At 38.3% G+C, this 23,282-nt stretch overlaps 1 protein-coding gene across 1 annotated transcript in view; it reads right to left on the bottom strand.

Annotated features, from left to right (window-relative positions):
• Positions 1 to 10,339: 10,339 nt before the first annotated feature.
• The window catches only part of DSE (dermatan sulfate epimerase), a 34,862-nt gene continuing 21,919 nt past the window's right edge, over positions 10,340 to 23,282 (bottom strand). The window contains exons 4-7 of the mRNA XM_085309121.1: positions 20,147 to 20,400; positions 16,096 to 16,335; positions 14,568 to 14,775; positions 10,340 to 13,393 (exon numbers count right to left, since the gene is read on the bottom strand). Of these exons, the coding sequence (XP_085165247.1) occupies positions 11,632 to 13,393; positions 14,568 to 14,775; positions 16,096 to 16,335; positions 20,147 to 20,400 (2,464 nt within the window). The 3' untranslated portion in view covers positions 10,340 to 11,631. The remainder of the gene's footprint in view (positions 13,394 to 14,567; positions 14,776 to 16,095; positions 16,336 to 20,146; positions 20,401 to 23,282) is intronic.

Below are 23,282 nucleotides of genomic sequence, written 5' to 3'. Positions count from 1 at the left end.
CAGCCCTATGAAGCTGGTACACAGGCTGCCAGGTAGCACATGTGGTGTTTGTAAGAATGTATTTGTTYAGGTTTACAGATTGCAGAGATTATAGACCACTGGAAGAAGAGCTTTGAACATTTTCTTCTGCTTACGGAAAGGAGAAAAATGACTATCCTCTTTGGATTGATTTGGGTATCGACAGATCTTCAACCAAACCGTGACAATGTTTTGGACAGACGACTAGCTTTGCTCTCTGGGCAATAATAGCTCAGTTTTCTCATACGGCATCCAAAAGGAATCTGAATTAAAACCTTTCAACTTTTTTTGACCTCTGGTAAAAAGTAGCAGTYCTTGAACTCAAGCAACAGCATAGAGCCAAAAGGGATGGGGTGGGGGGAAGAACRCAATGCAGTGAGTCAGATATTTCTTTCTGTGATTACGCTGCCCAAAGGTATCTGCATTCCAAGCAGACTTACGGCCCCATGGTGCAGAAGCTGCATGTGACTTCATAAAGCTACATCCCAGAAATAACGGAGTCCTTGGAAATTTCTAATATCCTCTAGTACGAACACACTGCAYCAATCTGAAAAAAATATCAGTTTGGAAAGACGTGCAGAATTATGGGGCTTATATGGATTAATTGTGAGAAAAATTTTATTAGCTTAGTATCCCATAGCTACTTTTTTTGGCTGAAGAGGTAGGTTCCCACTCATCTGAAATACACTATGCATTTTACCGTCCTTTATGGTTAATGACATCATCACATATCTATCATAAAGCAGAAAACAGATGTTTGATAGACTCAGCTGGTCTTTATAATATGGAGAGGAACACCACCACCTCTGAAACTGTTARCAGAGCATATGATCTGTCTGGTGAGGGATACCAGTCATTTCTGAGTTTAAAAGAATTGTAAACCATTTATCCATATGGGAGAAACTGCTGGAAAATATTACACACACTTTTGCCAGTGAAAGGAAATTGATAGCAACAGCTACTACTTCCAAAGTAAACCCAGGAAGAAGATAACTTCACCAAAAAAATGATGACTGACTAGACATCACCACAGATTTTTTTTTCAACCCCTATCCCATCACCTATCTGCAGATGTATCTTTTAATTAAACTTTAACATATATTTCTCTGGGCAGAATGTASATTCATCTTGCTCTTCATTCAGCTGTGGTGACCACAAGGGAGGTCTGCGATCTATCCGTAACTGAATTTTGTTCTTACAGAATTTGAAAGTTTCTGGCTTCTGGTTTTTAGCATCACTTGCTCATACAGCTTTTCTAATCAATCTCTTCCCTTACCTGCAAAAAAATCCAAACTACACCAGCTTACCACTACTGTGTCAAACTCCATGGTAGCGTTGTCTGGCTTATCTTAAAGGCTGAGCTGCAGTGCATTCGACAGGACTCGTGTAGGCACTCGCAGTATTTGCCCGTTATAACTGACTGTCCTGCTTTTAGGCTGTCTTGCCCTTTGCGAGCATCTAAGACATTGTGACTGGCAGAAACTTTTTTTTTTCTTTTAAATAGGGAAATATGATTAGAAAGGAAAGAATGGTAACTGGGACATAAGACGAAGGCATTCCTAGTTGCCTATATTTTGTGTTAGCAGTAAAAGTTTCCAAGGCTTTCAGTCTTTCCTCCTTCATTTCTGCAATGTTTAAATAATGCATCATCATCACTATCATTTATTTTGAACGGCATTTGCAATTTTAAGTATTTTATTGCATTCCTAAACTTCTTCCATACCTTACATAAAGGCACAGTTATTTAAGCGTCCTCCTGAGGACTCAAGTCTTCTCTCCATTTGCTTGTTGCTAGCAGTCTTCAGTTAAATGCACAAGGGGAAGCTTCATGAGGAAAACGAGAACTGTGTTGTTTTACCAGTTTACAATTTACTCATACTGTCAGAGCCAGACCCCCCATGCAGGTAATTGGAAGAGTATCCTACAGAGCCTTGGGCCCTTCAAGGCATATTGAGATATATGACATTTATGTCTAATCTATTGCTTACTGTTAAGTTCACCATTAAATGTGGAAAAGCATTCCCACTGCTGCCAGTGGGTCAGCCATGGTCAACTTTTTTACCTCATTAGCTTTATAAATGAAGAAATACACATACTTTACTCTAAGAAGGAAAGGATTAGACTATGTTGCAAAAGATGAGCACAAGACAAGTGAATGTGGTTCTAGACTATAACCATCCTTTAAGATCTTCTGTAACGACTTTAGTATCTCAGCTATTTTCTGAAACTATTTAGCCTTCCTTAGCATATCCTGCAGAATTCGGCTCCTAATCTTAAAGACAGGCACTGTCCTTGAGGGAAAAAAAGAGATGCACATGCTGAGCACCTTCTSTCTCTTGCCATGGACTGAATTCATCCTGTTCTCTAACTTACCCTTACAGTGTGACAATTCAGGAAATTGTCCTCCTCAAACTTTCTTTGGGCAGATCAATTTGCCACACCTTTCCTGATATTTCTAGCTCCCTGTGTTACAACCTTTCTGAAGACAGAGSAGAAACTAATGATTCACRATTTTAGAATTATTTAATCTACTARTTTTCTATGAAGATTGCCTTCAAATCAATGATGGGCTWCAGGATGGGACCCTTAAGCTGAGTAACCCACTCCTATCCATATTGCTCATCTTCCCTTTCGGGGACTCCTCGCATCAGATCACTCAGTAAGTTAGTGCTGTGGCAAGGAATAAAACCCAGTCCACATCTCAGACTTCCCCAAAGGAGTTTYCTGGTACTCTAGATCACAATGAATAGGGTGAGCTCAGGCTGGATATAATTAGACTGAGTCTGCAGAGAGAAATTAATTACTGGTGAAAAAATGTATGTCAGTGTTCTGGGAAAAGTCATAAACACACATATCCTTTTGCCACGGATTAAAATTAATAATGAGGATCAACATGCAGGCAAAAGGATAAAAAGATTAAATCCACAACAATTACATTATCCATAGCATACGATTAAATTCATCATCTGTGCTAGTCAAACCATTCAGATCCATTTTCTGGGAGAGGTGGAGAATCACATTAAGATCCATGTCTCATCAATAGCAAGCTGCTATGAATTAGATATGAAAGAACTTAATTCTTCAGACTCAGCTCTTCTTTCACTGAGAGCCTGTGGCCTCATTCCCAGCAACTTCAGAAAGAATAGGCGTAGCCTGCCTTCCTAAAGCCAATGACCTGGAGATTAAAAATTAAAGGGAGMAACTGCTTACTTTCTAATGGTTTTTAAGTCAGAGTGCTGTTGTGAATAAGCAAGCAATCCTGAAATGGTTATTCACTCACCTCTTTTTATACACCAGATGTTCTATATTTAAACCCTTTAAGACGGTAGTATCCTTTTAAAACAGCTGAGATCAACCAGTTTGCTGGCCTGGCGAATGAATTACATACACCACAGGGAGGGCAGAGGGTAAAACTCAGTGCATTTATTCACTGATCAATGGCTGGGCTCAAGTACTGGGGTGCTTTTCTAGCTCCAGACCTTAATGATCTCAGATTGAGCTCAGTTGGTTAGAACCTTCATCTAATAGAACTAGCACCTAAATGGCCAACAGATATTGCAGCTCAGCCTATTACTGAGCTAGGAGACTTCCAGGAAGGAGAATACTTTATTTTCCTTTCTTCTTTCTGGCTCACAGAGTTACTTCATATGCTTTTAAGCATCACAGTAATTTATTCAAGACCACAATTTAGGCTTCAAGGAAGARCCAAAGCTGTCCTTTCTAATTTCACAACTCCTTTTTGTGGTTAGAGGCATCTTGGTTAGAACAGAGGCAACACAAATGCATTTGGCTTGCAGACCAAATGACACAAAAACTTAGGGCAAATAAATAGAATGWGCTTGGTCCCAGAAGGCCACTGGCTAAGATAATGGCAAAAGTTTCCTATGAAGCTTGCATTTCTTCTTGTTTGGGATATTCCAGCTGTCACTAACTCATGTACTGAAAACTTGGAGGTTTTATATCTAGCTAGACCTCTGATAAGGATTGCTTAAATTACCTGGCCCTCACTTGAACAGTATTTTTCAAAGTAAGTAGCAAGAAGGGCTTGGTGAGTATTATGAGTTCAATCTATGTCTGAAAATAATGTCCTGCCAAAGACTATTCCAGCTAAGAGAACCAGATTGCATATTCATAAAACATTATGGTATTCTAAACCTATAGCCTCATTTTATACCATGTATATGCAAACTATAATATATAGACTTATTTTACATTAATTATTTAAAAAAGAAAAAACTAATCTGAAGAAAAAGGAGAAACAAAGGCTCTAAAAGTTATATTTTAGTACCTTTAGAACAAAATCTGATCCAGCTATTGATCCACAGCTTCTTTAACATTTGTTTTGGTACCAGTGGGCCTTATGTAAGAAGGAAATAGGATAAAATCCTGGACTTGTTGACACCAGTAGCAAAGCCTGTCATTGCCTTCATGGGCATGGGGGTTTGATTGACAGTCCCTGCCAAGGAGAGCTTAGCTTTGCTGTGCTGCATGCAACACAGGCCGAAGAAGATGACACTCATGAGGGCATTCACGTTCAAGAAAAGGCAGTGCTGTGAAAGTGTTGCAATTTTCTATTCTGAGAAGCTGATGGCAAAGAGTATAGCTGTTTAACACTGAAGTATTTTGCCTGTTTAACTTTGAGAGAAGGCTCTGAAACACCTTCGGAATTGAATGGCTTCCATCAGGGGGCAAGAGGAAACATGACAAGATTTCCTTGGTCGACTTGGACTGCTGTTTAAATGAAGGCTACCCGGCCCTTGCCTTGTTCCAGTAAGTGCTTCTCACTTGCTCTTTTTTGCTTCTTCAAGATGAAAAGATCATGAAGTAGCAAGGACATAATTATTTTTTTGTAATTCTCCTTTTTTTCTCTTCTAAGTGCAACAAACATGGTTTGCTACCACATAATCCGATTTAACTGCTTTGGATTTGACTCCCTACAGGAACTATGAAACAAAGATATCAGTGCTATGTAGAAGTGATGAATAACAACTCAGCCATCAAAAGCATCCATCCTTTGGTGGGACAGAGAGTGCAGGGAAGGGAGTAAACTGGCAAGAGTTTAAAAAAAATAAAGCAACAATTTGTGTCAGTCCTTTGAGACCTCTTCAGCAACAAAAACTCCAGTCTTCCTCTGACCTTTAGTATTGTATTTTTCTGAGCACTTGAAACAAAGTACCACTGCTCATAGTAGCTTTTTCAGCCAGTAAGGTTACCCGGCTGAGAACACTTTTGCATCCGTCRGAGGAATCTGGCCTCTGCTATGTACCTTCGAGTAGGACGAATGGAAGCATTAGCCTTTGGAAGTGTGAAGTGTCCCATGGCATCCTCACAAGGGCAYTTCTACATGAAAGGGGAAGAAATTAGTTCTCCACAGCTGACTATCTGGATTTCACAGTATGACTCAGAAGGACTCGGCTTAACAGATGCCTGGAGCAGTAAAGCGCCAGGACGAGGGTCTGGTTTTCTTCTCTTTGTCCCAGGGTCAGCTAGAAGTAAAACCACAGAAATCATTGATGGTTTGGGGCACAAGTCAAAGGAAAAAGAGGCAGCCATAGCATGCTGGGTATCTAATACTGCAAAGCATTTCAAGTGCCAGGCATTTTGTGCTCTGAGTCSCTAAACTTCTGGGAAGCCATCCTAAGTGCTGTGAGTGCTGTTTTCTTTTATCGGCCTGGGGACTCTGCCAGTATTTGGGGGAAACGCAACAAGTGCATTTAGCTGAAGAAATAGCTGGATACACTCTGATAAAAAGGCAAATGGGATAAAAGGGTTGAGAGCTTCTTTCCTCACAGAAGCACACACGCAGGCCACGGTTCAGTGTCAACAGTAGATATACGTGTGAGGAAAAAGAAAGCTTAAATGACATTTCCAACTTTTCTGTTACAATAAAATACACTGCCTGCCATGAAGGAAATACAGACTGGACTCTGTCCTGTCAAATKCCTGAGTTTGATACATATGTATAGTAAGCTTGACATATGCCATAGGTGTAAACCTTTCTGTATACTCTACACTGACCCATGGACCATCACATAATGATTCATGAAAAATCCTGTCTGTCCTAAAAACTCTCTTAGACACAGACACTGAGGAGGCTACCAACCAGACGGATRGTGGTGACATTCCTCGTAGCTATCTTTCCTAGGAACTCACAACACTTTTTCTTTATGTAACTGGTGAGTATCTGCACCTGAATGGGCTGGGCCATACGTTAGGCTGCCCTGAATGAGACATTGAACTGAAAAGCTCTGAAATCCTGTCTCACCTTATACCTGCAAGCTGAAACTTACCTCCAAGCAGAAGAGAAAATCACAGCTTTCACAGAACCACCAAGGCCCATGTGGACTGTTATGATCCTGTAATTTGTCTCCTAGTATAAGGAGGAWGATAATTTTTCCACATAACTCTGGTAGCATTGCAGGTATTCTTATGGAGAGCACAGATATGCAAAAGCACAGGAACAGTGTCTCCCTCRTGACATTTTCTGTCGTTTGGAGGTTTGAGTGAGAACTAATCAGTGGAAATCAACTGCGTGGTGGCATTGCCACTGAAATATTTCTGTTGCAAAGCGTGGATGATTAATATTGTTTGCTTGCTACTTTTATTAATGCAGATCAAAGCAGAGAGGATATGGCCTTATATATATGGATTCATGTCTTTCATGTATTTCACAGTCAGTGCAATAGTGTTCAGTTTCATTGAAAAATGAAGATGAAATCTGAATTCTTCTCAAATTATTTGCTTTCCTGCTGACTTAAATGGTTGTAGCCACAGAGGCAAGAACAAAGTCAATCTATTCATCTAAATGAATACATGATCACTACTAGGCACCACTAATATGGACATATATTAGTTATTACGAGGACGAAAGTTGACACTGGTTTTGAGGAAGACTGAAAGAGAAAGCCTCAGTTCACTGTTGTGTTTCTGAGTATTTTTTAGGGTGTACTTACATATTGCGTGATTTGATACACTTCTCCTGTCTGCCTTTGCAGCAGTGACCACAAGAAGACAATTGAGAGAGACCCTTGAGAGAGGGTCCTGGAGTCTTTCTCTGAAGTATCTTGACATTATTTGTTTCAAAGGTGAACTCATTTGAAAAACAGACTGACAACAGCACAGACGTACTCAGCACGCAATTGCGTAGGCCTCCCAATGCAGAATGCTCCTGGAGCCAACCCTTAAGAAAGGACAGAAAATAAAATCTTGGCTTCATTAGCTGGATCTGACATACCAGCTTAAGGTTACCTTGCTGAATTCTAACAGTGCAGCCAGGGCAGAGGGGCTAAAGCTAGGAAGAGGCATGTTTGATCCCAACTAAGGCTTTTGCAGACCCAGTAATTGCACTGTGAATGCAATGTCCTGGTGCAGAAATAACATTATTTTCCAAATACTGTATACTTTCAAACACAAAGAGAAAACTTTTCATCAGTGGAAAATATGCAGGCCAACAGAAGAATTTGATACATTTCAGACGTATAATCCTTCAGAATAAGCTTTGATCTTACAAGTTTTAAGAAATGAGGTAATGTGCTCCATTCCCTTTGCTTCCTTTAGTCGCAGAATGATGTGTATAACATAAACGAATCACTCACATACCCATCCAATTTTTTTCCTCAAAAAACACYCAAAAATCTAAGAATCAGATTCTACCCTCAGACATGCATGCAGCTACYAGTGGGCTGAATTCCCATTGACTTTGCTCAGAATCCTTTGAACTAATTTTACACTAAATTAGGCCACAGCCCTGAAACAAAACATGCATGACTGATCATTAAGTACCRAGAAGAAGTTGAATGAAGTCAGCAGTGTCTCTTATGAACACAGGAACCATCCACACACACCAAACACATGCAGAGGGATGTGCCAGCTACATTTTAGTACTGTGATTCCATTTTAACAGGAAGYGAAAGACAACTCTGCTACTTCATACCGATGACTTTCTAAAAGTTGTTCAGTATACCCAGTCTAGGTGAAACTAGTGCCAAGTGCCTCTGCTATGGACTTAGATCTCACTAGGATTACTTTTCTCTTGTATTTCAGCCAAATAGCACAAAKACACCTCTCCATGTCAGCAAGGATGCTAATCTTCAGCACTCATACCAGCCCCTATGGCTATCTGGACTGATCTTCCTTACTGCTTTTCCTAGTAAGGCTCTGGCATCTCCTTTCTTTCAGTGTATGTTATCATTTGAGGGCTTGAATCATTTCGTCTTGTCTAGTTTGTGACACTTCCACCCAACAGCATTGAGTTGCTGGTTGCTAACAGTATGGAAACATTGGTTATTCCATTTTCTTCAAATTTCAATAAAGAAATGATGATCTTCATTAATGAATAAGAGAAAGAAGAAGGGAGAAGAATGAAAAGAAAGAAGAATGGAAACAAAACTTATAGGACCATTGGAGAGGTATTTTTAAAGGCCTACAGAAGGAAGAAATAAGAAAACATGTGTGAGATATTCTTTCATGTCTGAAATATACCCAGGACAACTATGACATAACTATTAGTTTAAGCAAAGCTTACCTGCCATAACTGAATAAAAATTACATCTATGTATGTGGAGTTCAGAGTAGTCAGCAAAGACAGCCATCTGCAGATAATCGATAAATCATTCACAGAAAAGTGCAAACCAAGCACGGGTGGAAAAATATTGGATTCCCATTTCATGCAGGAATGGATCTGGTCTTCTATTCAGAATGAAGGTCTGGTACATTTAATCTTCTTTTACTCCATCATCGCATCTGCGTTCCTCATTGACATGCTGGTCTGCTTTAACAACTGCTTTACAATCTCACCTTTCTGCCCGATGAAAGGGCTCTGGGCAGCTGTTGCAGCCACCTCTTTCCCTTGCATTACTAGAACGTTGCAGAGAAGGGTAGTGYAAATGAGAGTTAATCTGCATGACTGTATCTTACTTTCTAATCTCCAAAACTCTGCAGTTTCAGCTGACAGATCTATGACATAAACTATCTGGTGGACTGAGGCATATAAATGGACACAGCAGCTTTTGCTAAGCCCTTGCTAGAATTTAGATGGCACACTAAATGGCAGGCCAAGAAATGCAGATATTTCTCAAAAGCTTTTCTGGACTACAGGTTGGCTTTCTAGAGCTGACTATTCAACAAATCAATGGCAAATTGACACAGGGCAAATGTGTGTGGGCATGAAAWAAAGCAAAAGATTCGCACCAACCCCTCTGCTGGCATTGACCAAATAAAGACTCAGAACCAACAGAGCTCCTTCTTTTCCTGAAGGTTACATGTCTCCAAATAGGATGTGGAAATGAAAGACAGAAGACAGTTGGTGTACTATTTATAAATGTCTTTCTATCTGGATTTGATTGACACTTGCACAGCTTATATGCTTCTGAAATATAATGAGTTCCTGAATTTCCCTGGGAAAATGTAATGGCACTTGCTGCTGCTGGAGGGATGTACCAGTCAGCACAACTAAACTTCACTAACAATACCTGTATCTTGATTTTTCAATTAACAATACCTGTATCTTGATTTTTCAATGTTTCACAGCCATTTATAGTATTGCCTAGTAATAAGAAAAGAAAATAACACTATCTTTAATCCAACAGCTATTTTTGCATACCTTCATGTCATCACTGTGCAGAAACAGACATCACAGGCAGAAAGAASGAAATCTCCAGTGAAAAGCAGCCTATTACAGTCTAGTCATAATTTCAGCAGGCAACACTATAAATACAGAATTATACTGAGGGGCTTTCTCTTTTGCAACCCATTAAGTCTTCGGCTCATTTCACCTCACCTTATGCAACTAGGTGCTTTGCAGCAGGTAAATAATCATGCTACGTGCCTTTTAAAATTAGCAGGGATAGGTATATCTTGAAGGTGTCTGGGGTGGATTGACTAGCTATAGAGGCTGTTGTCTTACTTTCTCCATTGACTGCACTTGAAGCAGAAATTCAGTAGGCTCACAAATCTGTGCTCAGATTAAATGTATCAAATTTCATTGGATAAATAGAGGCCTTGGAGACTGTAGTAGAGCTTCAATATCTGAACACAGTTCTCAGAACTAGCTTAATACCTGGAACTTGGTGAGGATATTGTCATGTATTCACTGAAGATTTTTAGACAATGACAGGTCATCACATTTCACCAACCCAGATTTTGGACAACAGTTATACTCCCAGAAGGTTAACAATAGCAAAGTAGATAACAACAGATATCTAAATGGCTGTAGCACAGAGGAAACAAAGTTTTATGGTTTGAACAAAGTGCTAATGAATATCATTACTRTAATTACTGGGGAAAATATTTTAATCAAAGGAAAACTTCTTTTCAACAGAGACAATATTTATAATGTTTTTATTTAGCAAATGTACTGAAAGAATTATTTTCTTTTTCTGTAAAGATATACAGATATGCACCAATTCAACAGAGCTTCTGTTTTCTCAAACAGCTAAGATTTTTTTAAAAAACAGTTTAATGAATCGAGGGGCTATATGTGGAGATGTCAAACTTATTTTTATCATAAACCATATGATTCCATTTACCACTAATTCCCAAATAATTGACCCATGGGCCACTAAAAGCTTGTAAAACACGTACTGGTGTGCTTTACAGAGAACAAACTGTTCAAATAGTTTTTACTGTCCTCTGTTGCCAGCCATGTGAACAGAAAAAATATTAAATACTTTCTAAATACTTCTTTTTCCATATTGGCAATTATTGAGGTTACCACAGGATGCCTTTGGTTTTTTTGTTTGTATATTCACAATTGCATGGAAGGACAGTGATCTAGGACATTTCCCTACTAAGATGTGCTCCAAAATATTAGAAAATCTTTGTGAAGCCTTATCCTCTAAAATCAAGAAYGGACCTTGCAGCACTCACTCTTCTCCAGTCTGTACTTGGCTGAAAGAGAAAGTTTTTTGGTTTTTGTTTTTTTGCCTGTTTGTTTGTTTTTCCTGAGAATTGTATTCCCTTATAATTCAGGTTAGCCCCATATTTGCCTCCTGCTACTGTCTACTGAGTTGTGCCTTTCACTTTGTAAGTACTGACATAATTGCCATTTCCTACCATGCCAGATTGTAAAGCATGGAAAAGATGACCTGATATAAGGGTCTGAAATAATTGTGCAGGAGTGTCCCATATTGAAGTATTCTTTGGTTTGGCAGAGAGAAATGAAATCTACTGCTAAGGTCTGCCTTGCATACTCGTGTTTGAATGTCCTTGTCTCAACAGAACATGTATAGCAGCCTGAAATGAAAACTCACTGATACAAACCCAATTCTGTATAAAAAAACAAAGCCCTTAGAAACAAATCTTTTAAAAGAGGGCTCATCTCACCAAAAAATTAATTACAGTTACATTACCGAACTCTGATGAACAAAGCATAACATTCCCTCAGATGTGAGGCCCAACTCAAAATATACTGGAGGAGTACTTATTAAGCACTTAGTTTTCTGAGAAATTCATTGCTTTTCTTATTCCTCCATGCCTTCCGATCYGAAATCAGTCCTCCCCTAGATGTTTATTGGAATGTTTCAGAAAAAGAACATAAATTTTGGCCCTATTAGGGTTAATGCTTTTGCATAGATATATATGACCATAAACTGGTCGACTAGTAGAGGTCTTCTGCTAACATTGTGACTGGGAACAGGAAGAATACAGCCACAATAATATACAGCTGTCTACTAAAAGTATTGCATACAGACATCTCTGGCCATGCAGTCTCTTGGCCTTCTGAAAATAGGTGAGCTGCATTGCCAACATGACAAAAAAAATAGCAATGTTGAGAATTAGAAAGAGGCGAGTATAAGAAGCTGATATTGATGGGGCACTGCTTCGAGCAGTTGTCACCATCTGTGCTAGCCCTGATCGGCCTTTGATTGACACACCAGTTTTGTGCTTCACATAAGTGATATCTGCAAAATCCAAAAGATCTTTCATTTCCTCATCTTCATCTACAGGCAACTCTTTTTGTGCTTGAGTCTGTGCCTTTTGTCGCACTTTTCTTTCATTTACCTCAATTTGTGCAAAAATGTCAGGAACAGCATCAACAAATTTGTAGCCTTTGGCTACCTTTCTATTTTTCTTTGCTCTGCCATGCTGCTGCTGCTGCCTCTGTGAGATTGCAAATATTCTGTCAATGGCCTCCTCTGTCTGTCTCTTATCTGAAAACCTCAGCAGGCGCTCAGCAGTCTTCCTAAAGCTAGCCGTGTTTCGTACACGAGACAAGATCTGCTTCTCAAGCTGCTGGAAAACAGGCTTAAAATGCTGCAGGTTCCTCTCCACAATCTCTACATAATCTTTCACTTCTGGCACTGCAGAGATCCTAATGGCAGAGGCTCGGTCAAAGACAATTTTCTGGCGGTCTGCAATAACCTGCGCAAAGCCAGAACGAGGGCCATCCTCAACTGTCCACAGGTAAACTGCATAAGCGTGCTCATTGGTGGTAACAAAAACATCCAGTTGTCGAGAACCCCCACGGACCGTGAAGCTCTGCACGTCAACGGAAGGCCCAATGAAAAGGTAAATGGCTCTTGTGACTGGGTGCCGCAAGAGGGTAGTCACATTCACGTAGTTCGTTCCGTTGTAAGGGTAACCCCGGGGATACATCCTTGAGGCAATGATAGCTTTCTCGCTGTGGCCAGTGTCATCCATCCAGTACATCTTATATATCCCATCGCGGTGCCTAATGAAAGCCCCATGGACCTCATCAACAACCGTCTCTTCGAAAGGCACATCCACATTGTGGAAGAAACTGGTCGCTGCCTCCAGAGGGCTGTCATCTTCCAGGTGGATTTGGTCTACCATCAATAAAAGCTGAGGGTGGAGAAGCACAAGGTTTCTTTGCAATTTTCTCAGCTTCAGCTTTGGATTGTAAGCACCTACTCCTTCACCCCTGATAAAAACCACCCCACTTTTCTCCATAGCAGCAACCACCCGTCCCTGGCAGTCACCAGCCAAGTCATGCTTATATTTCAGCCACTTTGAGGAACAGTCCTCTGTAATCTGCCCTTCCCATGGGGAAAAGCAGCTCTTGGACACAGCAGGGGAAAACATCAGTACGTTGTTTAAAAAAGTATATTTTGGGCCATATAGAGCTTCTGTTATGAAAGGTACGCCATTGGGAGCAAACGTAAAGGAGTTTTGGTCTGGATGTTCATGGCCAGCATTAAAGTTCCTCCATCCCTTGATCCACTCTTTGTACTTGTTCTTATGAACAATATCATATATTGCACGTCCTCCCAGCTTTCCTGACTTGAAGGAAAGGAAAGGCCTATTGATTTCAGCTGGCAATGCACTCCCGTAGGTTACCACTCCCCAGTCCTCAAAATAATGCAGTTTTGGAACCCCATAGTCTGGTGGAGGTACAGAGTGCAAACTTGCATCATACCTGCCAAGCAGATAAAAAAAACAGTTTTAAAATCAATTGATCATTTCCATTATCAGCACCAGTACAAAACTCAAAACCCCCAACCCTCTGGTCTCATTTTTAAGCAGCCAAAATAAACAAAACCATCATTAAACTCTAAATATTTCTGCTATATAGTTTCTCATCAAAATTATTCTCTACAACTAACCAGGAAAAATCTGGAAGCTTGCCCWATAGGTAGTGGTTCTTGATGGAGAACCCCCTAAAAGCAGACTCCAATGCAAGTCCCTGTGGCCCAGGGAAAAGGCATTTTTTTTGACTCATGTGCATTTAAARATATTCTTCCCCTTTGGCATCAAGAAAAACTTCTAAGCCTGTATTTCCAAGATTTCCGTGGAGACCCTAAGAGAAGAAAATGAGGGAATGGGGTCTATAGAAGAAAGATTCTGTAATTTGTAGATAACAAGCTGCAGGGTGCTTGGAGCCCAGTAAACATACATTTTTAATATACATATCATGAATAYAAATGATACATATTTTTCTCATGATAACATTTTTCTCATAAGAGAGAAAAATGGAACCACATTGACCCTTCAGAAATGTATCTGCTCTCTCTACTGACTAAGGAAATGTATATGTTTATTTAAAGTCTCTAATCTTTTCATCTCTTATCTTTCACAGATTGACTAAATTGAGTAATCATATGAGTTAAGAAAGGTGTAAGTGTCATGGGAAAAAYGGATCTAGTCACCTGCTGGCAATTTTATTCTAAGCATAATTTCCAAATTAGTGTGTGTACACACAGCTAAAAATAAGCTCAYCTTTTACATTTCTTTCATACCATTTAAAAGAAAACTGTAAGTCTTGGCCTAACTAAAGAACATAAAAGATTAAAACAGATTTTTTTAAGAAGATACATAGGGAAACTTCCCATCCTTTTGAAATCGTTTATACTCTATAAAAGCAACAAACGACAGAAGAAAAGCATAAAATATACTTGCAGGACAAGACTATGGTGTAATCCATAGCAGCACACTAGTGTATTTATGCAAAGTGAACATGTTCTGAKATGACCTGAGCCTCAAGACGCTCTCTCTCAGCTTCCACAGTTCAGAACAAATCTAAAGATAACGGCTTATCCCTAACAGCAAGCAGCTCTCACGTTTCTTTGAAGCTCACTCATTCCTTTCCATACCAGAGAAACTCGGTGTGGAGAGTGCACCACCTCTGCCCTTTGGATGGGGTCCCTGGGCCTTCCACCACGCGGTTCCTTCTGATCTGCTCTGCCAGCCAATTCCCGCTGCCGTTGCGCATGACGAATTTGTCGAGAAACACCAGCTGGCTCTCTGGCCCGTAGAACCAGTTATAGTTGGAATCTGCGATGGCCACAGTTCTCTGAAATCCTTGGGAAAAAGTTAAAAGACATGTAAAGAGGAACAAAATACATGCACAAAGATATATTTGTAGAGTGGTGATGAAGCCAAGCAGTACAAACAGACATAAACATAGTCCTGTAAGATGCTTACAGGCCTGCTCTTGGCTACAGGTAGCTAATATGCTACAAAAACATAAAAAGAAATATCCTATTTACTTCTTTTCCTCACTCAAATCTGTCAAAGATAACTTTCTCTTTACAGGTCTCACTTTTGCCATTCCTTACATGTCTGTACTGGCATGTCAAAGCTGCRCTCATCACCCCTTGGATACACAACTAAATCTTATTTTTTTACAAATCAGCTGCCATAAATGGAATTCCCTGCCTGAAACACTCTGCTTATGCTGAACTGCAGTTATTAATGCCCATTAAAGTTATCYTTCTATCTTTTCAACCAGGAGTTTTAAAAATACAAGTTCCTAATGAATTGACCTTCAAATAATCAATRCAAAACCATCAATCAAAACTTGCAAGGTTACCCTGAAACTAAATCTTCTCCAAAAGCTAGATGTCGGCTATACTTATTAGCTAGTAACTGTTTTCATATTTGTACTTCTCCATCTTTGCACAACAACTAGAACTTCAAATCAGAGATGCTAAAATACACYGAGAGACACTGGAGAGATCTAGCATGAGTACAGAAATAGCAAAAAAGACTTCACAATAAGCCTATTAGCAATCCTGATATTTTTGTTTTGCTCTCATATTAACAGAAGAAAAKAATTTATGTATCCTTGGGTGGTACTGAGAAACCTATCGAGTCAATTATATTTTCCATATGAAAAATATTTTAATAAAATAACAATTTTCAATAATAAATTTCAATCTTTTGTGGAAAATCTGTTGCTCATATAAAACTTTCCTGTTCTTTGTGGATACTTTTACATTGGCTTCATCATTTGCTTTTCCTTTCACCAAATATTTTTCCTGTGATGAGGAAGATTACTGTGATTAGTAAGAGCTTCAAAGAATATTAAATATTCTAAATATATAAAGAATATATAAAACCTCAGAAATACATGTACTTTGAAAAATGAAATCAAATTTTGGAGCATTGATTTTTCTCCCAAACAATGTTCCCATCTTTTGACTGGTTCTAAAAGCCAGAACTTAAGTAACAGTCATGTTTACTAAAGAGTGATAAACAAGGCTACCACTGTTTCTATGGATGATGAAGGTACAAGAAAATCCAAATGAAAGATTATTGAAAAATGGCCTACTTCAAGTAGGAAATTTACTGCTGCTTTAGGAATTATAAGATATATCTTCATTGATCCAAATGACCTACCTGGTAGGATAGTCCTATACATGAATGCAAAGTGCTGCTTGAGCCAGGGGTGGCCGAAGTGATTGATATCAAAGTGCCTTTGGACAAGAAATATGTACTGAAACAGAGATCTGGTTGTGTAGCTGCCATAAGCCACCCCTTCATAGAGGGAACCATCTGTAACCTCTTGGAGCAGGACTACTGACTTCTCCATGATTGCCAGCACTTGCTTGGTCCACAAATATGCTTCCTGAAGATAGCCTGAAAGAAGAAGATAATGACAAATCGTCATCTYATACCACCACAGAGTACTGATTACATTATCTGTGCTCCAACAGTGGGATCCGTCACAGTCATAAATCCACAGGGTGGCTGCTGGGTCTCTAAAATACAACTGTTGCTGCAGCAACTCTGCAGCTGTAGAGTGAAAAATAAAATAGTATATTTAAGCACAGTAGAGCAAGGTTAACTGAGCAAAGACTGGGATTCTGTCTTCTGTTTTAAAAGGAAAATTTCTATAATGTATWCAGAACATGCAGAAAGGGAAAAGCCATGCCAGGATTATTTATTACATTTTAAATTGAAGCAGTATGATTTACTGCAAATTTGTTTAAGTTTACAATCCCCACTAGAGGGCTCCAATAATGCAAATATTCTAATCAGTCATTTTTCACCAGCATGATATGTCCTGTTCAATGTGTTATTCAATCRAAAGGGTTATTTACAATAGGAATTATTTTGGAAAAGATTTGCATAGTTAATTTCCTGTCCAGATTCAGGAGTAGGAATGATTAGTTTGAAATTACTCTTCCAACTAGATTAAGTTTAAACCTTTGTGTAAACAAGACTTAAGTATTTACTTTCTTCTACAGAAAAGACTTTCAGAGATCTCATTATTTGGGTCAGTTCTGTACAACTCAAGAACTGKGAAGAGGCTGCCAGAAGTCCTTCTCAGGGCATGTCTGTCCTCACCAAAAAAGCATGCACAAGCAGCGCATTAACGTACTGCAGAAGGACGTGTGTTTTGAAGGAAGCACATGGATCCACTCCGGCTAATTTAGCAGTCCCACAGCTACATGCCTTTTCATAATTTCTTTTGGATTCCCTGGCAAGAGAGGTAGGACTAAAACAGAGGACGACTAGCTCACACTTTTCATGGCCACCTAGTGTCTACCCAGCTCGGTATGTCTGGGCATAGATGTAACCGGCCTCAACTCCACCATCTATCATAGCTCGGCTTTACAGCAGCTAGCTTACATTACATCCCACTGTCTGGCGAATCAGTGCCCGCTGAATGAAGTTTGAATGTCAGAGGACATTCAAACCTGCTACTATAAACGTTTCATTCCATTGCCACAGTTACTACATTTATGCCCAGTACAGTGATGAGCAATTCAGATTTCCTACTAGTCAAGGCTGCCAAATTGCGCTCAGTTAAAGAAGAGGAAAAAATTGCAATGCCCAAGTTAAACAGACAACCTGATTCTAACRTAGCATTTTTCTCCACTGGCTGAASAGAGAGTTATTATGAGCAGGAAGGCTTGAGTAACAGCAGCAGGTGACACTACTTCTACCTACAACTAACTTAACACTGCCTCGCTACACTGACAGAGCTGGGCACCGCGGGACTTTTTTGGAATACAAGCCCAAATACTCCACTTTCTCTTTCCCCCGTGACTTAAAAATCACAATAGGTACTTTTGACTATTCTCTTCCTTTTCAAATTTATGCATATTCTCATGATTCAGCCTAGTGCACTTATTATTTGGAGATATATAATAAATTCCTTTTACTTAGTTTATGTCGATGCTATAACAACCCTATACTTACGGTACATTAAAAGAACAATAATACATTAGAATAAAAAAGACTTAGTACTCTGTCAGCTAACACGGATGTCACAAGAAAATAAATTAATCCAAGTACACCTATAATTAGCAGTATACACAACAAATTAGGCCTTACCCTAGTTTCTTTTTCAAACATAAGAGTTTTTATTTTAACCGAAAAGATTTTAATATATGTGGGTACTTAGAATTCACTTAAATTAAGTTCATTTCTTAGCACTATGACAAAGTTTATAAGCATCTTTAAACATGCTATTTAATCGCTGCATACTTCARTTGTCCATAAAAAGTTGAATGCAATGCTTAAAATTATTTCCTTAAATGTAAAACTTTAAGAGAAAGGAATTGGCAATTACTGTGCATTTGATACCTGATATTATGTTTATAAATACATATCTCTGTGTATCCCTCCCTCTCCACCCTTGTTTCCTTTCTTCTCTGCAAAACAAAACAAACAAACAAACAGTCTTTTATATTGAAATGAAAATGTTTAAGAAACCATTTTAAATTATTTGACTTTTATCTTAATATTTTATTTTTAATTATCATCCAAAATACATGATTTGAACTTCTATTTTTTAAAAATAAAGTAACTCTAAAATGAAAACAACTAGATTTTTGGTTGGTCATGTACAATCTGGAAGTTGGAACCTATTTTCATTTAAAAATCAGCATTAATTAAAAATTGCTCAAATATTGCTGCACACCTTCCCCCCCCCCAAGTTTGGTGAAAAAAATATTGCTCCACTTTATTTGTGGTGTTACCACTGTTTGGTACAAAATATACTTATCATCTATACGCTAATGAAAAACAGAATCATCTCTAAAACTGCAAGCTTTCTGCAACAACCCAAGAAGCAGGAAAGGATGGAATTATGAGGAATTTAGGAAAACCCACTGAAATAAACTTGATCTTAGGTCTCCAATTTGTGAAGGGCAAGATAGGAGGAAAGGGGATAATTTCCACATACACTCTCATTGCTATTCAGCACGTGTACATTAAATGAATAGGTTTGTTACGAAAAATGAGTAACAAAAAGGTGACCCCCCCAGAACTGTAGGTTCCACAGTTTTCAATACAAAATCCTCAGTTATCCGAGAGCTCCCACTCTGTGCAGATGTGCCTTTGCTTGGCAGAGCTGAACAGCTTGGTAACACCATCGGCTTAGATTTTCCTTCCCTTGCAGCAAGTAGCTCCATTGGGCACTGTGTTTTCAAAAGGCTTCTACCACATAACAAAAAGGTATAGTCTATATTAAATAATCACTGGATAAAATGTTGATGCATTCTTACAAGTAGGAGCTGGCTCCATGGCTTCCCCCTCTCAGGCAAGTTTAGAGTCAGGATTTCTTATTTGCTCTTTGTCTCTGACTCTTTGAGTCTTGCGTTTTCTTTCACTCAGCATAGCAGCAAAATAGGAGGAGAGGKACAGTCCCTGGGTAGAAGAGCCAAAAGCATTTGGTGAGCGTGCTCTTCTGGGAAACGGGAAAAAAGGGATTAAGTCCTCCATGCAAAGAATAAGGTTGCAGCTGGCTTGGATGAAGGCTCAGGAGGGTAATAGTTCAAAGGGAGAAAGGTAAAGCCCAGCTCATMTCTTTGAAAAATGGGACATCTGAAAGGAAGGGTCCCAAGCCACGGCTCTTGAGCAGATGAAAGTACATCTTTGCAACTGTTTTAGGGGAGATAGGACAGAGGTCTTGGAGCTAACTGAAGGTTATCTGGTCGTGTTGCCCCCATGCGCAGGATGCTTCTGATCACWAGCTTTCTCCATGTGTTGTGTAAGGAGACTATGTGTACCACTCAAAGGGAGCAAAGGTGGTAGAATGAGCTCTTTATTGAGTTTGCTCTGAAAGTGCTGTATGTAAATCTGAACTGGCTACATAATGCACAAGGGAATTTTTAATGATTACAAACAGTGAGTTAAGAATCAATTAGATAACTAACTTTATATACACACATATGTATGCATACATATTACACCTTGCACGACTGTCCACAGACTTTTAGTAGACCATATTTTCCTAAGCAGTGTAGGGGCAAACCAAATACAGCTATGCTTGCAGGAGCACACAAAGCAGCACGCCTTTACAGCTGGCTGTGTCAGATGCTGAGCGCTTACCGTGGAAAGCACAGAAAAAACATTTGTATCAGTTCCCGAACTTAACTGCATAAACTGCATTCAGTCTATACACTTTAGAAGAATGTTCCTATGGTTTAGCACCTACCTTGATTCATCAGAACCARGCTCCCAGCCAGCAGGGCCACACAATTGGTTGGCTGGTGGTTATGAAGGTACTGGAAACCCCATCCGCGTCTGTACGATGTTTCATACATGTATCCTGAAGCATTGGCAATCACCTCAAGAAATCTCTCCTGTTGAGTCTTGCTGAGATAGCTGTATAAGAAGTCATAAGCAGTGGCAAAACCAACTAAGGAGTGAGCAAGAGGGACCTCATCCCACGGAGCATCCTTCACTAGCCTGTCAATAAAGAAACATGTCAACTAATTGAATAACACTTTTTTTTCTCTCTCTCTAACCATTCTGATAAATGTATATGTGTATATGACTTAATGTCTTTGAGGTTAGGCAACTCATTCTGAATTTTAACATAGTAGTGAGCTACTTAAGTCTCTGAGACCATTTTATTCTTTCCCAAGTATGGAGACTTTTAACTTTCAAAGTTTATTAATTTCATTACATTAAGTCATTAAATATTAAAACTGTGTTTGTGATATTATAGGTTTTGCTGGGAGAAACAGATTGGAAAAAATTTGAATCTATTTATCTAAAGCAAGATTCACAACATTTTTCTAAGAAAGCAATATCCCACAATTTATGCACGTCCAAAAATTTATAACTTTTTTTTCCAAAGGAGCCTAATGTTGATAAAAACATCCTGAACAGTGGCTTTAAGTGAATCTTCTTTAAAAAAAGTTTAATAAAATAATTCACAATGATGTTTCTTAATTTCACAAATGCATTCAAGGGTAGAAGTAGAAATGAAAAAAAATATTTTCATAACTGTGGTTCAGATTAACATACTTAATAGTATTAAAAACAGCATTACCTTAAAAATAGGTAAAAGGCTGCTACTCAATTTATTTTCTAGGAACTACCTGCTTGTATCAGATGATTATGATGAGCTTAGCAAAATAGTGAATTTACAACAAGAAAATTCCTACTGGGTGGGAGAGGTAGCACAGAACAAGTATTTATCTTTAAACTAAGAGAATATTGAGTATCAAAGCACTTAGTTCTGCATCACTGAGAATATATTTAGGCCGTAGTTCTACAAAACAGAAAATGTGAAGGAAAACATATTGAAAAAAAAACTCAATTTGATAGAATAAACAACTGTGTTTTCATGGTTGGTCTACTTTGCCACACATTTTTGTTACAGAAATGAATTTTAAATTGTTGAGATGAGACAGTGACCTACTGCAATCAGTGAAAATTGTGTTGTGCCCCTAAAGATGTGCACCTTCCAATCTCCACTATTCTATAATTCTACGAATATGACTGCATCTTAGATTTGTAAAACAGATGAGAAAAAAATACCAGAAAAGAAAGATTTTTAAAAAATTCCTCATTCTGCTATGGGGGCACTTACTTGCATTCAAAAGATGTCAATAAATCACATTGAAACTAYGAATATCAGCTTAGAACACTACAATTGTGGTAAAATATAAGATATAGGAGTGAGAAAAATGACCTTTAATTTTTGTGTCACTATGCCTAACATCATTGCAAAAACTTATAATAAACTTGGCAAAATCACGTCAGTATGTAAGAAAAGCCTCTATAGCCTTTCTTATTAGYTAAATATCCAATACATGGAAGCATTCACCTTCTCTCAGCTTGAATTTAGCCTTATGCTGAATGAAGTTTTGTGTTCATTTCAAGTTTTTACTTTTTTCTCATCAATTTTAAGCTAAATATGTGAATGAATTCAGCATTTACTTGCACAGCAGGATCTGACYTTTTCTTGAACCTGAGTTTTTACTGGATGAGATTCTCTTCTTTGCATCATTTTGCTTGTTTCTTGGTCATCAGGCAAACATTGATGGGAAGAGGTTATGAMTGATATGAAGACAGACAGCTAAAAGTGTGCTAAACAAATAACCATCGAAGCTTTGGGAAAAAACATTCTAGAAATTTATTACTGATCCCCAAACCCACATTATATTCTCTGCAGTTTTGTCATGAACATTTCTCTGTCATTTTGTTCCCATCCAACTTTTAAAATTATCAGTGAAGGCTTCTGGACAGGTGAAGTAAACCTTTTTAATCATATTTTGGGTTAGTTGTTGCTGGAAAAAAATTATTGGCCTGTCAGTCAAACATTGACATGCTTTACTTAGAAGCTCATTATTTCCATTTGACAATGACAAACATTTCCAGATAAATGAGAAGAAAACCTAGCTAAATTAGGCAAGCAATTCTTCCTATTCTCCAGGTATCACCAAGCCACAGAAACTGAAAAACTGTTTTAACTGGTTATTTGTCAATCTCAGTTCTGTGTCTGCAACTCTATTTCTGCTTTTTTGTCTTTGATTATCATTAAAAAAGCTCTTAACATGTTGTTAGTCATACATATTCATAAAAATAAAATTATATTCTACTGTGTTATATGGTATGTTCATCAGTGTCAGCAATCCCTTGAAACATGAGCATACCTTTGAACAACTATATCACAAATCCTAATTTCAAAAGTATATTTTATTTTACTTTTTACTAAACCTTTGCACATTCAAAAATAAAATTCAGCTCAAATGGGTACAGGAAACACCACTTTAAACGCCTTAGTTTGGAACAGTTAAAATGTGCTTGAGGTTTAGTTATACATTAGGAAAAAAGAGAACAATGAAAGAATTTGAGTTAAATGAAAACACTTAATTCAAAGAAGTTAAGTATCCTTATAATAACATTACAAATTGTTAACTGGAATGAATTAAAAACTATTTGATGATCTTTGCCTTGCTTTATCTGAAATGGGACATGACGATGGATTGATTTTGCTGTAAATTTTGTTGTTAAGATATACACTAACTTTATTTTTGCATGAAATTCTGCATAAAACTCGATAGTAAAAGATATTACATTAATCTCTGTGGCTATCATTTCTAATAGAATGGAAAATATTCCTCTACACAAAAAGTGCTAAACTGATCAATTATGACTTCATTTAAATTCGTTTTTGCAGTAAAAAATACCTTCAGTGTAAAAGAACTTAGATTTCCTAAGCCTGTACGTTGTCATAGTTACGTGCTCCAGGTTGCACAAAGTAATTTTTTAATTACTTCCCTCAAATTACAAGSAAGTCTTACATGCAGTTTCACAAAGGGGRTGCATACAATTAC

This window comes from Rhea americana, unplaced genomic scaffold (assembly GCF_003343005.1).
Source record: "Rhea americana isolate MKP2758 unplaced genomic scaffold, rheAme1 scaffold_290, whole genome shotgun sequence".
Taxonomy (NCBI): domain Eukaryota; kingdom Metazoa; phylum Chordata; class Aves; order Rheiformes; family Rheidae; genus Rhea; species Rhea americana.
The sequence above is the reverse complement of the archived record's forward strand: the minus strand, read 5'-3'. Positions and strand labels throughout refer to the sequence as shown.